Source organism: Lepidochelys olivacea (genome assembly GCF_965140295.1).
Source record: "Lepidochelys olivacea isolate rLepOli2 genome assembly, chromosome: 3".
NCBI classification, from domain to species: domain Eukaryota; kingdom Metazoa; phylum Chordata; order Testudines; family Cheloniidae; genus Lepidochelys; species Lepidochelys olivacea.
The window spans coordinates 40,609,437-40,628,574 of record NC_140413.1 but is presented as its reverse complement, the minus strand read 5'-3'; the positions used below and the strand labels follow the sequence as shown (position 1 = coordinate 40,628,574).

General features: G+C 39.5%; 1 protein-coding gene across 1 annotated transcript in view; it reads right to left on the bottom strand.

Annotated features, from left to right (window-relative positions):
* Nucleotides 1-19,138, bottom strand: part of DLGAP2 (DLG associated protein 2) — a 709,806-nt gene that overhangs the window by 115,990 nt on the left and 574,678 nt on the right. The window contains exon 6 of the mRNA XM_084623310.1: nt 3,533-4,602. Coding sequence (XP_084479436.1) covers nt 3,533-4,602 — 1,070 coding nt within the window. The remainder of the gene's footprint in view (nt 1-3,532; nt 4,603-19,138) is intronic.

Here is a 19,138-nt window from a genome sequence, read left to right as displayed (position 1 = left end):
GTCAAACAGTAAAATAAATCAAATAATAGGCTTCAGCTTCAAATGTGTTGTACCTAATTAGCCAAAGAATCCAATAATTGAAGATTATAGACATTTCCTTGCTCCCAACATCTTCCTACATAAAGGGATAAATTCTTTGGGGAGCAGCAGCAACCACTATAGTTAAAGCTGCACAAGAGTTTCCATTCTAACCCTCTGTTTTCAGTTATTCATATTTTTTCAAAATTGTCATCTTTCACACTGAAATTTTCCTGGCTTGGTCACTCCCCAAAGATGAAAATCTGAGTACACACAGTTCAGCTGTTTCTCGGCAAGAGGAAGAGTAAGGATGAGACAGTGATTAGGGGGTAGCCTGGGACTTGGGACACCTAGATTTAAGCGCCAGACCTCAGGCTCTGCCACAGAGTTCCTAAGTGACCTCAGGCAAGTCACTGGTCTCTCTGCGCCCCAGATCATCACCTGTAATGGGGGGCAGTAGCATTTCCCTACCTCATAGGCGTGTTGTGAGGATAAATAGATGGACAATTGTGAGGTGCTCCGATACCAAAAGTGATTCAGGCCATATAAATACCCAAGATAAACAGAAAGGAGTTAAAAATATACACTTCCTCTGTGTGAAAAAAAATATCTGCCTAGGATTCCATAGTTACATGGCCACGATCTAAATGGACAGTTCGATGTTTAAATTTGGTATGGAAAACACCCTTGTCTTTGAACCTTTGAATGTCACATACTTTTAACGCTATACCCAGAGAGGTTTTACATGGATTTTTTTTTCCTGCAAAACTGATCATGTGGACACCTCAGGTAAATGCTTTGCATGGCTGATTTAGCTGAATAATCAACACCTTAATATCTTCAATTATTCTGAACTAGCCAGGATCCATTTCCAAATATGTCTGTCAAAAAGAGGTGCTAGCAGTGCCTTTACTTTTACCACGGGATCCTGAGAACTGTCTCTACCTTTCTGATTGACCAGCCTGAGTAAATCTTATCATTTAGTAGGCACTCCCATGTAAGGTAGGAAAATATTCTCCAATTTTACACATGATGTAACTGAAGCTAGGGAGATTAACAAATGATTTAATCCACTTCTGATAGGAAATATGTGACAGAGCTGCTAACACAGCCCAACTCTCTTATATGAATGATTCATGTCTCATCTAATAGATAGTACATCTCAAAGAAAATGCCTCAAAGCTATCTTTTTAATTACGTCATCTGTAGAATGGGATTTCTCATACTTGCTTACCCAACTAGGTCTAGTGCAGAGGTGTCTAACACCCAGCCAGCTTGATGGATTTATGTGACCTACATGTCATGTTCAGAGTCCACAGAATACAAACTTCAATACAAAAATTAACCATCATATTTCTGAAAAAACTCTCTCTAATATAGAGCTACGTGCAGTACTCTTTATTGGAACATCTGTGGCTCCTATTATTGTGGCATCTAAGCACCTCACAATCTTTAATGAATTTATCCTTGAAATATCCCATGAGTTAGGAAAGTTCTATTATCTCCATTTTACAGATGCAGATCTGAGGGAGAGGCTAAATGATTTGCCCAGCGTCACAAAGGAAAGTCTCTGGCAAAGTACAAGCTTGAACTGGGCCTCCCAAATCCTAGTTTAGAATCCTAATCTTTGGACTGTCCTTCCTTTCTAATATTTTCCTGAATTTGCAAACAGCCTAAAATAATGATTTTGAGAAGAATGAAGTCTCCTGCGTCCCACTCATCTCACTGGGCTGTTGGCTCTAAAGCTTAATGATAACGCTTCCAATTTCAGCATTAACTGTTTCACTACTGATCATTTGAGCAGAATGAAGTGTGGGGGAGTGAGGCTAACTGGGTTAAGAACTGAGAGTTGCTCGGGGGAGAAAGAAGGAGACACAAAGACAGAATTGAGTGAGAGAGAGAGAGCTCAACACAGAAAGGACGGAGAAAAAGAAAGTGAAATAAAGGACAGAAATTGGAAAGATATGGAATGTTTCTACAGATGTTTGACAAGATACAGCTCTTGCAGCATTGGTTGTTGGGGGAGCGTGCTATTTCACAGCCGACCCCCTGGCGGCATGGGTTTGGCCCTGCTGACATGCCGTCCTCGTTCCCTCCTGCTTCTCCCAAATTACTTTAAGTAATATTTAACTGCAATCAAGTTATATTCACTTTCTTAGGGCCTAGTCTTTACAAAAATACAGTCTCCCTGGGCATAGCTGGCCCAAACCCTATCCCCTGGTTAAGGGAGTCCACAGCCCTCCTTCATGAGGCTGTGCAGTGCTTCAAGCCAGTTTCCCCAGAGCATCAGTAGCTGGGTTCCAGGGCTGTTTCACAGACTCTCCTTTCTCTCTCCTCCATTAACAGCTGGGTTTTTATCCTATTCAGGAGATAGCTCTCTGATTAACACCTTGGCCCTATTCCCCTGTTTGTCTGCTGCTCCCTTAAATACCTGGTCCTTAAAAGGGCCATGTTGTGGCATAGGGTTGGCTGCATGAAATCCCACTTCCTTCAAGGGGCCAGACCACCCTGTTACAGTCCCGTTCAGCTTGGAGAGACCAAAAGCACTGCACAGGACTAGAACAAACATTCCTCCCTTTATTCTACATTTATTGGCTTCCACAGAAACCAAAGAGATTTGGAGATACTCAAGACACAAAAGGTGAGAAGGGATAGAGTGGGTTAACGTATGGGACAAACAATTTCTATAGAGAGAAAATCTGATTTTAAAAGAAAATGAGAGTGAAGGCACTCACAACAGCAATGGAGTTTTCAGGCTAGTTAAGTTGTCTAAATATCAAGATTTGAAATATTTACTCTCCCTAAGGCCATCTATTCAAATTTCAACAGGAATGGCTCACACCTTCATCCTCATGTTAGATACACTAAATGTCATGCTGCTCAGCACCTGAGTTTTTCAGACAAAGCCTTAAAGAGACAGGACCAGATTCACTGGTACCCTCAGCTGCTTTGCACCACTTCAGGGATGCAAAGCAACCATAAACCCAGTTTCTCCAGCCAATTAAACTACTTTGCATCACGACATCAGAGCAGCAAAAGCAACTGAGCTTACCAGTAAATTTAGCCCTGTGTTGTTAAGAAGTTTTGGGAGGAGACGTGGGAGTGACAGAACAGAAGGAAAGCTCTCACCCTGACTAGCTTAATATCTTTAATTTATAATGGTCTTCTATACATTTATTCTAGACAAAAACTGCTGTGCAAAGTGCCCCTTTCTGTAATCTGAAACACAGACTTCATTAAGATTTAAATACAGTATAAACCCAGGTACTGAAAACAAATTCATTAAAATTAGACTAGTTAACATTACGTCAATTTTATTCACATTTCAATCTGAATCCTCTTAATAAAGAATAAATACTGCAGATTTCTCACCTCCAAGATATCTGCAGTAGGTGAATACCATAATGTTTGAGAGACATTTACAGGGCATCCATGTAGTTTTACAATGACTTTCTGGCATAAATTATAACTAATTGCTTTTCTATTACAAATATTAACCAAATCTGGCTTTTACCTGAAGGTAATGGCACGGCCTCAAGGAAGGTTTGATTTCCTGATGAACCAGAGGCTTATCTAGGTTAAGGGATGACTTGCGATACGCTTCTTTAGCCTGGCTTACTGTAAGTGTAGACCAAGAACTCCTTTTCATGTATTTACCATCAGGGGTCATTGCTAGCCCTTCACAAGCAGAACATTTCACATCATTGTTACTTTTGGAAGTCTTTAGTGAGAGATCCCCAAAGTGCCCCTGGAGAGCTTCAGGGTAGCAGTGGGAAATATGATCTACATGATGCCTATTAATCACGCTAGGTGTGCGATAAGTGCTATCGCTGTCCAAATTATCATCAGAACTCCACCAGCTACTCATTCCAGATTTATGCTTGGTCTCTGGTTTTCGCTCCTTACTTTTACTCCTTTTGCTATGCTTGGAATGATGTCCATGATGATGGTCGTCCCCTCGACTGTCTCCCTTTGTCCCATTGACATTGCCCTTGGATGATCCTTCCAAAGAATGAGACTTAGTGAAAAGTTTCTGGACTGAATGAACAAGATGGCGTATTCTTCCTGGGCTTTCACTGCGTTGTTCTGCAGCTGTTGAGGTCCTCTGATATTGTAAAGTGTGAAATCCATCCCTGTGGAGAGGAAGTTGTTTCTCAAACTGATCCAGGAGATTGGCAGGAATTCGGTTAATCTTAGGGTTAGCGTGAGACATGGCGCAATCGTCCCTCGTTTCGTAATGTGAGCTGTAGTGCATTCTGGGGAAAGTGCTACTTGACATGTGATCGCCCATAACCATGGGCATCATCATGCACTCTGAATGGATGGAGCTTCGTGGTGAGCAGCGATGATGGTCCAGTGGGCAGCTCTCTGTAGGGCTGAGAAGATAGGATTGCCTTGGCTCCTGCCCATGGTGGATATGATCGTGGGTATGTTCACAATCTTCAGGGGATGCTAAGCCACAAGTATGAGCAGAACATAATTGTGGTTGGTTACGACTACCAGATAATCCTTTCATGTTCCTCGGAGCAGGCGAGAATCTTTCTTCATTGAAGTGCTGAGAAGGTGACCAGGAGTACTGCTGGTCTGTTGACAGAACACACACAGTTCAGTATTGTAGCTAATTAAAATATTAATTTTAAAAGTACAAATATGAAAATAAAGCCTTTTTTTCATAGAAGGTCTCAGGGACTTCAATCAGAGACTTCAATCTCCAAATTAAAGCTGGTTAAATATTTGCTGTGAACAATTTATTTGGTGAATTTAGACCTTTTTTCCTGTTTACAAGTTGTCTACAAACAGATCTAGATTCTTCTGAATGTGTTCATTATGCAAATCCATTCAAATAATTTTGATGGATACATTATGAGCATTTAGTTAATTAATTGATATTTTGACTTCACTACTCAAGCTTTGTGACTGGTCACCTAAGTCATGTGGTATTGTTTCTGTTCCCCAATTGGATGACCTAACCCTTATAAACTGTTTTGTCACAAACTGAACTTCATTTTTGATTAAGTGAATCTCAACAAAAGCCCCCGAATTTGCTATTCAAAAACATATATACAAACTAAACTACAAGTAAGAAACAGCAAATAATAAAGGACTATGAACACACTGAATTCAACCTGGTTTCCATTTCCCTAAACTTTTCATTAGCAGGTGTCTGACATTATTTGAGCATCTCTCATCAGTAAGGCTATGTTTTAGTCACAAGTATTTTTAGTGGAAGTCATGGACAGGTCATGGGCAGTAAACAAAAATTCACAGCCTGTGACCTGTCCATGACTTTTATTATATACCCCTGACAAAATTTTGGGGGGAGGGGCAGCTCAGGAGGGCAGCCCCAGGGGGATCTGTGGGTACTTGGGGGAAGGCACAGCCCAGGGGCACCACGGGTGCTCGGGGGGGGGCACTGCGGGTACTGGAGGGAGGGGTTGGCAGGGCTGGGGCAGGTTCCTTACCTGGCTTCTGAGAAGCGGCTACCCCAGCTCCTAGCTTCACATGCAGCTTCCGCTCCACCCCAAGCCCCGGTTTGGCAGCTCCCATTGGCTGGGAACAGCGGCCAATGAGAGCTGCGGGAGCGGTGTTTGCAGGCGCAGGCAGCATGTGGAGATAAGATCTGAGGGATGGGAGTTGCTGTCACCCCTCTGAGGCGACCCCCCAAAGTAAGCACCGCCCCACACCCCAACCCCCAGCCCTAAGCCCCTGAGCTCCTGCTGCTGCGAGGTGTGGGGGCCTGAGACTGCCCCAGCAGCAGCCAATGCGCCTGGCCCAGGGGCTGCCCGAGCTGCTCAGGCTGCCCCCAGTCCAGGTGCACCAGCCGCTGCAGAAGATACAGAGGTCACGGAAAGTCACAGAATCCATGACTTCCGTGACTTCTGTGACAAACACGGAGCCTTACTCATCAGCTACTCAGATGCACTCCCATAGCAGTCACTTTCTTATACTGTACAGTCATCTCCAAAACATACTATTTGTCTCAATTATACATTTGTCCCAGAGTACTGTAATAAGATAACATTTCTTTCAACCACTCTGTGTTATTGCTGGTGACAGCAGATACCAAATATATACATGTAGAAGCTATCGCTTCTATTATAGTTAATTATTTGCTCCTGTAGTTTTTGTAGTAAAGTTGTGGCTACTAAACAGGAGTGATTACTAATCAAGGGTGGCTTGTAAATGAAGGTATATGGTATTCAGTTTTTGATTAATTCATCTCCTTTTCTTATGCAAGTCCTTGCAGCTGTCAAATTCTGCAAACAAAAATTTGAAAACTCAAGGAATATTTCAGTTTAATTTCGGCATTCATATTCCTCCTCAAAATTCAGCTTATGAAGGCAAACTTTTCAAAAGCCGATAAATATCTAGGCTATTTAAACCAATCCTTTAGAGGATCATCTATGCATTTAAGAATTTACACTTCCAACTCACTTCAGCACCATCTTTTTGCAAACTTGCTCTTGAGAACGCAGTAGTGGGTAAGTTACTGCAGGTGCATGCTACAAACAAGTAGAGACTTCAACAGAAATGGAAGCCGGAGAATATGCTGCTTGTCATAACCTGACATCAGCAACCAGCTTTCAAAGGCAACACAATAGTGAAGGAGCAGCTGGAGTGATCTTTATACACCTGTGAAAAGTCTCTCTCCCCTCTCAGGTCCCCATTGGTTGTCTAAAAATCAAAGCCTGGCTCTGGCTACAGTGCAAATGGGTATCTTCCTCTTTGCAAATAATACAATACCCATGATAAAATAGCAATTCATTGATATTCTTTGGCAAGAGCAAAGTTATAACCAGAGCAGTCTGGTATATTGTTGGATACTTAAGTAATAATTTATTATATTTAATAGACTTTTAAGTAAGGTTTTAGAGGAAATTCAATATTCAATTAAAACAACAAAATCTTATTCTGTATCTTGGGTGAAATCCTGACCTCACAAAAGTCTAAACTGACTTAAATGGGATCAAGATCTCATCCCCCGGCTTTACTGTGGTATTAAATTAATCTTTCTCTACTCTTTTCTACTTCTGTTTTGCTTGTATCAATCTATTTTACCTATTTCTGGCCTGTTATCATATTAAAATGAAAACTCATTGTTCTATACACAGATTCTAGTCTATTGTGGTGGTTAGCCCAGAATCTCCAGCACAAATATGGCTACACAAAAGAAACAAAAATAGAAATGTTCCACTGGAATGACCTAATTTTGATTATCCAATGAAAAGCAGAACTATTATATAGACAAAGCAGTAAATTATTATAACAGTCCATTTGGATTTAGTCACAACACTAGCACAGTATTTAATGGTAGTTAACTCACTATATCACCAAGAAGTATCATGAAAATAGTAATACTCCATGCTTTGCATTTACAAAGCATCTCCCATTAAAGGATCTCATAGAACCTAACAAACATTACTGAATTAGTCCTCACAACATCTCTGTGAGATAGAGAAGGTATTACTGACCTCTTTTTTAAAGATGGAGAAACTGAAATACACACAAACTTATGGCAACTTTTTCCAAAGTGGCCAGTACTTTTAGTTGACAGCCCAAGAGCAGCGAAAGAAGGCCCCTCAGTCAAATCAAGGAACCAGCAAAAGTCAACTCTCCAGCACCGGTTAGGGTTGCCAACCCTCCCGGATTGGCTGGGAGTCTCCCTGTGATTATTAAAGGCAATACGGGAGATTTTAATAGGCCAAAGTCCGGTTGGCAGCGCAGCAGGGCTAAGGCAGGCTCCCTACCTGTCCTTGCTCCGGGTGGCTCCCAGAAGTGACCGACAGGTGCCTGCATCCCCTAGGCACAGGGGCGGCCAACAGGTCTCTACGTGCTGGCCCCAGCCCGAATGCTAACTCCACAGCTCCCATTGGCCGGGAACCACAGCCAATGGGAGCTGCGGGGGCAGTGCCTGCAGGCAGGGGCAGAGCATCAAGCCACCCTGGGTGACCCTGAGCCTATGAGCTGGACACGCGAGTCGCTTCTGAGAGCCGCCTGAGGTAAGCGCTGCCCAGCCAGAGCCTGCACCGCAGTAGGTTGCAAATATTTTCAGCTGGCTATAGCTCTAGGGGTGTAATCATGTTAGAATGGGTGATCTAAGAGCAACTTTTCCATCTCTAACGTCTATGATTCTTGCACAGTTAGATTGCACAATGATTGGGTATAATTGCCTGTATACTGTTATATAAAATCACATCTTTCACATACTTGGGTGGGATTTATGTATTTTTGTCACCATTAATTGTGTTCTCATTGACTATTGTGCAACTTTATTACAAAGCATATTTTAAAAAATTAAAAATCAAAACAAAAAGGAGATTTTTTTCCAAGGAAAAATATCTTATAATAAATAAAATTCATAATTACATTGATATGCCAACAATCACCTGCAGCAAGGTCCCAAATCACTCAGCTAAGGACTCTACTTTGGACACAAAACAGAATGTTCTTGGGCATCACTCGTGTCCCATTACCAGTCTTCTAAAGAATTTCATTTACTTATTTACTTTCATTATGAATTTATCAAATTCTTGGGGTTTGTCCTGTACATTTCCTCTCCTCACTATCTGCCCTACTCCTGAGGATCCCAGTACCTGGCCTAATTTGAATATCAATGTCAGAGCAAGCTTAAAAAATATAATATAAACAAGCCAGAATGTGGCAGAATTTTTGCCCTGTTTCTTAAAGGACACAATAAAAATGACAGAATGATCTTATTCAGTCACTTTTCTACAAGAGCAGGCCTTATATTTTCTTATAACAATATTTTACATTTTTTCATAATTGAGGATACTAATGTCTCCTACAAATAAAGTTGCACTGCCAGTTAATATACAAAACTAAGGAAGCTTTGAACATAGCAAATTAGAGTAATCCAGACCAGTTTGGCCAAATTAACTAGGGGCTGAGGAAATATATCATATTAATCCTGCAACAAGAGCTGTGGCTTTTACTGGGGTTCTATTGGAGAAAGAGAGGAATCTTTCATTGACTTCAAGGGACGAGGCCATTAGAGACAACAGGACTAGTCCATATATACGATTTATTCCTTTCATGGCAATGACCCAGATATATGTTGGCATACATGGATAGCGTATAAGGATGGCACTTGACCCTTAGTTTGAAGACCTATTAACAATTTTTAAAATCCTGTAAAACTCTTTAAAGCTTCCCTTTCTATGCTATGGAACACTGCACCAAACTTAAACTCTGATGGATGTCAGAATTGCATCCTTTCCCATCCATTTCCTCTATTCCCCCAGCATCTGTCCCCTCCTCTTCCTTCTTCCACCTTCTCCTGGGTACTCCTTTGCACTTTCCAATTTTAAAAATGCTGCTCTTCTATTTCAAGTAGCTGCTAGGCTGTTCTCTTCTCTCTAAGCACTGACCATAATTCTTGAGAACATGCCAGTTTCTCTACCTTGTGTCAGCATCAAGGGAGGGGAGGCAGCTAGCATCAGCTTTAATTACTGAAAGCATTGCTTGAAATTGTGAAGTAGCTCTGTTAACATTAGTGTGCTAGGGCAAGAGACCTGAAAACCTTTAAGCAATGAAAAATCAAGGATCTGCATCTGTAACTTCCTGGAACTCTGCTCTTTGCTAAAGGGAATCAGTGTGAAAAGAACTGGAAATTTCTCAGATATTCAAAGCAAGTATCTATCACTGCAAATTTAGCTCTACAAATCTGTCTGTATGTCTCATATTGAATGCAAACTGAGAAAGCATAAAAAATGATAATGCCTGGAAGTAATGAACCATACCCACTTGTATTGGAAAATTGCTCTGATTTTCATTGAAAAATTAATTTATATTTGCAAATGTTTCATCAGTAAAGCAACACGTATCTGGCTGTTGAATCTTGCCCATATGCTTAGGGTTTAGCTGATCGCCATATTTGGGGTCGGGAAGGAATTTTCCTCCAGGGCAGATTGAAAGAGGCCCTGAAGGTTTTTCGCCTTCCTCTGTAGCATGGGGCACGGGTCACTTGCTGGAGGATTCTCTGCTCCTTGAAGTATTTAAACCACGATTTGAGGACTTCAATAGCTCAGACATAGGTGAGAGTTTTTTCGCAGGAGTGGGTGGGTGAAATTCTGTGGCCTGCGTTGTGCAGGAGGTCAGACTAGATGATCATAATGGTCCCTTCTGACCTTAGTATCGATGAATAAACACACTTAACTGCTCACATTTTAAGTAGACTAGTTCTTTATTTCTAAGTATGCCATGCAAATAACTTAGGAGCCTAACTACAGCCCATTGCAGGGGCTCTGGCACACTAGTAGGAGGAAAAAGAACTAATAATTTAAAAAAAGCTTGCATGGATGTTTTGCCAATATACAGAGGGAATTTAAAAGAATTCCTCTGTTTTTGCAAAATTTTGAGGACCTCTGTCACTTAGGGCCTGAGCCAATGGTCCTGAACTGAAGAGGTGTTGAGCAACCACACTTCCAGTTGTATTTAATGGAGCTGCAACTGCTCAGCACCTCTGAAATCTTGCCATAGGTTTCAACGGGAGCAGGAACAGGCCGTAGGGCCCATTCCTACAGACATTGTGGCTTTAAAGGGAATTTTGCCTGCATAACAACACTTAAATTGTTTATAACTTATTGTTTAATTGCTTATAACTTATTCCAGCACTGAAATTGAACCTTTTGTTGGTTGCAGTGGTTGACTAATTGGCCAACTGGAAGTAGAGTGACCAGATGTCCCAATTTTATAGGGACAGTCCTGATTTTGGGGCTTTTTCTTATACAGGCACCTATTGCCACCCACCCCAGTCCCGATTTTTTACACTTGCTATCTGGTCACCCTAACTGGAAGGAACAAATACTGGAAAGGAGCTATTCTAGTCTCATGAGATTTCCACTAGATTTTCTAGTCTCAAGGAGCTAGTCTAGTCTCATGAGATTTCCAGGTTCAAATAACATTTACATAAGCATCCAAATCATTTGGATGCTTACCTGATCTGAACCTCTGAATTTCAGAGGTTGGCTTTTTACTACCTATATACTCACTCTGCAGCTGCATTTGCAAATGAGGATGTGTATACAATATACCATATGTATGGATCCAGGCATAACACAATTGCAATTTTATCTGAACCAAGCATTTATGCACTAAGGCCCCAATTTTGCTATTCATCCTGCATGGGGGCATCTCTTGTCCTGCACGGAACCCCAGTGAGATAAATGTAGTGAATGGGGCTGGGTATCGGTGCAGTGGGTGACTGATGCACAGTGAACTACAGAATCAAGGCCTTTGTTACTCTGGAGTATATTTTAATAGAAAGGAAATTCAAGCTCTTTGAATTGCTCTGTGGTATGATAAAGATGTTTCAGGGAAGGGATACCTAATATTAAATCTGTATAAAAGCTTTGATAACCCAAGATAACGGTGGGAGGCACAATAAAAAAGATGTCTACGGATAGGGTAACACCTCTGCTAGATGACTGTGAAGCTGCAGTGATGGAAGAGGGCCACACATCCTACCTCTAGACTAAAGATAAAGCACTGAATTGCTTTTGCTCCAGTGAAGGGACCAAGAATAAATTTTTGAAAAGTGCTTCTGTGACATGGGAGGCTAAATCCCATTTTCAAAAATGATTTCAGTATTTAGAAACGTACATCCCATTGAAATTCAATGAGACTAGGGCTCTGTCTGAAGTGCCTGAGCCATTTTTAAAATTGGGTTTTAAGTATCTAAGTCACTTGGGTGTTTTCAAAATTTTACCTCATGTTTCAATTTTAGGCAATCACCATAATTAGGGCTGTCAAGCGATTAAAAAATTAATTTTGTGATTAATCGTACTGTTAATAATAGAATACCATTTATTTAAATATTTAGATGTTTTCTACATTTTCAAATATATTGATTTCAATTATAACATATAATACAAAGTGTACAGTGCTCACTTTATATTTATTTTTATTACAAATATTTGCATTGTAAAAAACAAAATAAATAGTATTTTTCAATTCACCTAATACAAGTACTGTAGTGCAATCTCTTTATCATAAAAGTTGAACTTACAAATGTAGAATTATGTAAAAAAATAACTGCATTCAAAAATAAAATGATGTAAAACTTTAGAGCCTAAAAGTCCACTCAGTCCTATTTCTTGTTCAGCCAATCACTCAAACAAGTTTGTTTACTTTTGCAGGAGATAATACTGCCCATTTCTTGTTCACAATGTCACCTGAAAGGTGTTCTCATGGCCCTGTTGTAGCCGGCGTTGCAAGATATTTACATGCCAGATGCGCTAAAGATTCATATGGCCCTGAATGTTTTAAAAACCATTCCAGAGGACATGCGTCCATGCTGATGATGGATTCTGCTTGATATGATCCAAAGCAGTGCAGACGAATGCATGTTCATTTTCATCATCTGAGTCAGAAGGTTGATTTTTTTTTTTTGGTGGTTTGGGTTCTGTAGTTTCCGCATCCGAGGCTCTTTTAAAACTTCTGAAAGCAATCTCCACACATTGTCCCTCTCAGATTTTGGAAAGCACTTCAGATTCTTAAACCTTGGGTTAAGTGCTGTAGCTATCCTTAGAAATCTCACATTGGTACCTTCTTTGCATTTTGTCAAATCTGCAGCGACAGTGTTCTTAAAATGAACATGTGCTGAGTCATCATTCAAGACTACTATAACATGAAATATATGTCAGAATGCGGGTAAAACAAAGCAGAGACATACAATTCTCCCCCCAAGGAGTTCAGTCACAAATTTAATTAACACATTATTTTTTTAACGAGCTTCATCAGCATGTCCTCTGGAATGGCGGCCGAAGCATGAAGGGGCATACGAATGTCTAGCATATCTGGCACATAAATACCTTGCAATGCTGGCTACAAAAGCCCTGTGTGAATGCCTGTTCTTTCTGGTGACATTGTAAATAAGAAGTGGGCCGTATTATTTTCTGTAAATGCAAACAAACTTGTTTGTCTTAGCGATTTGCTGAACGAGAAGTAGGATTGAGTAGACTTGTAGGCTCTAAATTTTTTGCGTTGTTTTGTTTTTGAGTGCAGTATGTAACAAAAAAAAATCTATACTTGTAAATTGCACTTTCACGATAGAGAGATTGCATTACAGTACTTGGATGAGGTGAATTGAAAAATACAGTTTCTTTTGTTTATTATTTTTACAGTGCAAATATTTGTAATCAAAAATAATATAAAATGAGCAGTGTACACTTTGTATTCTGTGTTGTAACTGAAATAAATATATTTGAAAATGTAGAAAAACATCCAAAATATTTAATAAATTTAAATTGGAATTCTGTTTAACAATGCAATTAAAACTGCAATTAATTGCGCTTAATTTTTTTGAGTTAATCGCTGGAGTTAATCGACAGCCCTAATCATTATCTAAAGGATACCTCTCATTTTGGGCCCAATCCTGGAGCTTTCTTATCCCACTGACTTGAGTGGAACTATTTGCATAAGTCAAGGATGCAAGACAAAGCCCTTCAGATGTAAGTTTACCTCCTCATCTTCTTATACACAGAATTTCATATCAATTTAAGTTATTTACATCCGTTCATAAAGATATTGGACATTCAGTTGTCACTCATCCTATGCTAGAAGACGTATTACAACATTGTCGTTAAAATGTACATTCCCACAGAAATTCTTGTATAAATTATATAACTTAACTGCCTGTTCATTGTACCACAATAAAAAAAATATTTGGCACATACACAAATGAAGCTCCCAAGCCCTTCAGACAACCTGCTCCCAGATACCTGGAAAAAAAAGATGGACCTTGCACAATGTCCAAGTAGGTTCACAAATTTATGGGCATCAGAAACTCCAAGCATGAATCTGATGTTATGGTTTCAAGTAGACTTAGAACTTGCTATCTTATATAAGTAAAATAATTGGAATTCACAGGCTTGCAAATGCTATGGGGTCTGATCCTGCAAGCCTGCCACTTGCAGAACTCCCATTTAAGACTGGCCCCTGTAAATCCTTATGCATATAAGTAACTTTACACACATGAACAATCCCACTGAGTTTAATGGGACAACTCATGTGCATAAATGCATGCAGGACTGGATCCTAAGTCAATAAGAGCTCTGCATGTGCAGGAATTGTAGGATGGTACCATATGTTGGTATTTTTACTGACATTTTTCTGCAAAGCTGACTGCATTTAAATCTACAGTACATTTAGCCACAGAAGAAAGGTTACCTTTTCAAAGAAGAGGCCCCAAAACTTCATTTTTTTACATGAAAATTTGGATTCCATAGAATACAACAAAATCTGTGAAAGTAATAATAATACTTAATACTTAGCACTTCACAGTGCTTTACAGTTTCAAAGTGCTGAACACACATTTCATTATTAGTCACAATATCACTGTGAGGGAGGAGGTAAGTGAGCAAAATGATGTTTTAACCCATCATTTTTCACAGAATCTGTCCATATGTGGAATCTAGTGAAAAAATATGAAGATCAGAGCTTGACAAGAACATAAAGCACTGGCTTTTGCTGACCCATTAAGTGTCATCTTAGAAAGAGCTAAACTAACTTATCATATCAGTTATTTCCTGCCACTTTTTAGAGACAGAGCTGTTTGGAATTGAAAGATGAATACTTTGTAGTTAGTAGGCCAAAAACAGCCTGGAAGTAACACCTCAAACTCCACTGACATCACTGGAATTGCAACTGCTTATTCCAGGGCTGAGTCTGGGAAACTCACCAGTTCACCATGAAACTCAGTAAGAAAGGACAGCAAAATCAATCTGTTAGTCTAATTCAAAGACCCATACGAATTTGTCCACTATTCTCCATGTACAGATGAAATCCTGGTCCCATTAAAATCAAGGGCAAACTTCCCATTGACTTCAGTGGAGCCAGGATTTCACCCTAAATGCTTACTGGATCAGCTTTAGCTAGGGTTGAATATTATCAAATTGCAATTTGAGCCTGATTGGTACAAGTACATTAGAAGCCTTGACAAATCACACAGCACAAGAAAGTAACACTCAACAAACTAGACATTTACATGGTACAATTCCAAGTAAGCATTGTTTGACATTTACCAGGCCAAATCATTTAGCAATGGCTATCAGTTTTAATCAGTTTTAAAATTTCTGTCAGGTGCCATTTCAAGCCTAATAGGGAGCAGATTTGCTTAAAGTGGAATTGAGTTACCGGGAGGTTGCTGTAGTTGATAGACATTTATGCAAATATTCCCGCAGGTACAGAAAATGGCCATTTTGGTCAAAGAACCTAAAGGCATCATTGACTGATTAATTCTCAAAGTGTTCCCATTTCACTATTTTAATGTGGTTTATTTAAGAAAATGTAGACCATGATAATCTTTCAGATTCCCTATTTTTTTACAACATTCTCCCAATGATGTTCCCTAGTCCTACAATCTATGTCTGGTTGAATAACTAGTCCCAGGGCTATTTACGATTTCAAGTTAAAGACAAATTTTTCCTCTTTTTTCCCCTTACGTTAAATAAATCTAAAGATTTAACCTCATTTTGTTGGAGTGGGAGAGTTATGATGGAAATGGAAAGGACAGGAGAGGAGTTCCTAGGGAGTTGCTGAAAAGGAGGAAAACTGAGGGTGGCCACTAATTGAGGATGGAAGGTGAGGATCAAGCTGGAGGACTATCAGAAAATAGTATGATTTTTCTGAGCCAAGGCAGAAAGTTCAGTAGTGAAATCTTGACTCTTCTGAAATAAATGGGAGTTTTGCCATTGATTCCAGTGGGGCAAGGATTTCACCTCAAGGATCCAAACCTTTCACTGTTCATCAGAACTGAACCACCAATCCCTTTTGGATTCTTCCCATTTCTCACCTTTAATAAACTGCATTGGAAAAATAAAATCTGCATTTCTGAACCTTGTCCTGGCAGTGCTCCTCTGTCTGATTTCAGAAATATGAGAGCCTGATGTAAGAGAAAATAAAATGCAGGCTCACTTAAATTACTTCTATGTCAGTTCACTGGGTAAGCATGATCTACCATTTCCAACTCTATTGTATATCACAATAATGTACCTTTCACAGCACATAAGTGCTTTCATAAAGCTCTTCTGGCCTTAGATATAGTGGATACCATTTAGAGGCAAGCATTTGCCAACAGTTATAATGCAATGGTATCTGAAATATATATCACAAGTCTCCCCTATACTTAGACACCTATAAATGTTGACTTTTTAAATGGTATAATAATAATATTATTAAATAATAATATATTTCATTTTTCTCATGTAGTTTATAAATATGCTATATTCATAATTCTTAACCAAGCTCAGGCAACCAAGCTCAGGCAACATGACAGCAGATGAAATTTTCTGTTAATAAATGCAAAGTAATGCATGGTTCATGGAAAAATCTGAATCATTCATACATCTAACTGGGTTCTAAAGTAACTCTAATCATCTCAGGAAAAGGATCTGGCAACCCGCTCAATGAAGACCTCTATTCAACATAGAGCTGAAGTCAAAAAGCTAACAAAATGCTAGACTACATAAGAAATGGGATGGAGAAAAATATGGAAAATATTATGAAGATGTTATATAAATCAATGGTTCATCCTCCTCTGGAATACTACATGCAATACTGGTCACCCCATCTCAAAAAGCTTTTCAGATTAAAAGGGGTTCAGAGATGAGCATGAAAAAATCATTAGGGGATAGGAAAGCTCTCATCTGAAGAAAAATGGAAAAGATAAGGACTAGCAAGGAAATGATTAAGAAGAGACAATAAAAGTATACAAAAATAATGAATGGTATTGAGAAAGTGGTTAAAGAACTTCTATTCTCACTGTTTCATAACTCAAAACCAAAGGGACATTCAATAAAACTGAAAGGCAGCAAATTGAAAATTGATAAAAGAAAATACTCTTTCACAGACTGTGGAACTCATTGCCTCAGGATGTCACTGAAGTCAAGAGCTTAGCAAGATTCAAAGAGAAATTGCACACATACATGAATAGCAAGAACATCCACAGCTATAATAGTAAGAACTACAACGAGAAGTTTTACAGTGGATCTAAAGCTCATGCTTCAGAGTTTAAGCCAATCTCTAAATATTAAGGGTTAGGTGGAAACTCCCCTAGAGGCCAGATTATACCACCTTTGCCTATTGCAGGATTTCTTGTACCTTCCTCTGAAGTGTCTATCACTGTCCACTGCCAGATACAGGATACTGTAGTACATGGACCACAGCTCTGAGCCAATATGGCAAATTCCTATGTTTGAGCTGCACTCAGCAACAGCATAGAGCCTCTTAACTTCAGCAAGAGCAGATGCTCCTTGAACAGTTGAGAAGAGATGATAAAAGATAGGCAAGGGGGTGGAGCTGGCATTGCAATGGAGGTAACCAGGTGGCTGGAAGCACACACATAGTCTGGGTTTCTGGTTGGTGCCCTCAAAATCTCTCACCAAATCCAAGTCCTGAAAGGGAAGAACTAACTGAACATTTCCCAGCCTCACTGAGCCTTAAATCCCAGGTGGACATTCAGAATTAAAAGACAACATCTGAGATGGTCTGGTTAGGGCAGCAGAGCAGAACTCAGGAGACCTACAGACATCTTATACAGTTTTGGAGAAGTCACTTAATCACTCTGTACCTCAGTTCCCCACATGTAAAATGACTGAAATAATCCTATTTAGTTTGTTCACTCTTCAGAGCAAGTATAAGGGATTATCTCTCACTGTATGCTATATAAGGCCTCTCACAATGAGGTTCCAATCTAATTTGGGGCCATAGGTGTTACTGTAATACAAATAATAAATTAAAATATAGTTTTATCATAAAAAGACAGTAAATATCCAGTCAAAAGAATGGGAACAAGTACACAGAGTCTAATACAATATGACAACTGAGCAGTTCATGAGGGGGCACAGCTAAAATTAAACCTGTGTCACTCAGCATTCTTATGTTCTGCCTCGGATATGGCTGTACAGTTGAACAAATCAGTGCCTCATTTGAATGCTGTATTATGCAGATATTCTGACAAGATATTGTCTAATATAAGGGTTAGTGAGAAAATATTGGATAATAGCCCAGAATACAAATATATATTCTTCCAAACACACTTCAAACTCTGAAATCTGTATTGGCCCCTTGAATATGCAGCAAGAGCACAGCAGCCTGGATAAACACAACGCTACAGTGCTGAATATGAGTAAAAGAAAGTTGGACTGTAATTGCTATGATTTTCCTTTGTTATTTGAAACTTTTCATTTGGATGGAGTTTGAGTGTTAGGAAAACAGCAAGAGAAACTGCCATTCAAGCCTAGTTCTTTTACATATGAAAGTATCAACACAGCTGGTGGATTGTCTTTTTAAGCACTTTGATCTGCTTTGGGAGAGAATTGCACCGTGGACATTTGCTACAAAGTAGTAGAACTTGTTACCTTTAATGGCTCTTAAATATGCCAGCACATCAAAACAATGGTTCCTCATGTTTGACAGTAGGAACTAATTTAATGCCTGGACATTCCAAGGCAAGTTTTATATATTGTAGATACTGTTCCTAGAAAAGTATATTCTGATAATCTGTCTATTTGTCTGTAACATCTGCATGTACCTAAGCAGAGGGTGTTCTAATAAATTGTTTCTTTATTTAAAGACTGTCTTTATCAGCCAATGACTATTCTCTGTGCAAATACTGAGATTCCAAAATGGCCCCCAAAAGAAGAAAATAGAGATGCCTTAACCAGAACAAAGAAACTTGATACCTATTAATAACCATCACTGAACGGCAGTAAACTTTAAATGAGAAGGGAAATGTCTATCTGCGATCTTGTATAGGCCTTTTCAAGGTCTCCAGTTGTCCCTTGCTATGGTTAAAGTTACACACAGAGACTTTGAAGGATTTCTCATTAAAAAGCCCTCCAAAACTGGCAGATCCCTTTGATCCATGGGAAGCTAGCGCCACTCTGGCTCCTGGCTCCATTTGCTCCCAGGGACCCAGGGCTGTACTAACTTTTTTGAGAGGTTTTAGAGTTGTAGCTATGTTAATCTGTATCAGCAAAAAGAACAAAGAATACTTGTGGCACCTTAGAGACTAACAAATTTATTTGGGCATAAGCTTTCATGGGCTAAACCCACTTAATCAGATGTATGCAGTGGAAAATACAGTAGGAAGTTAGAG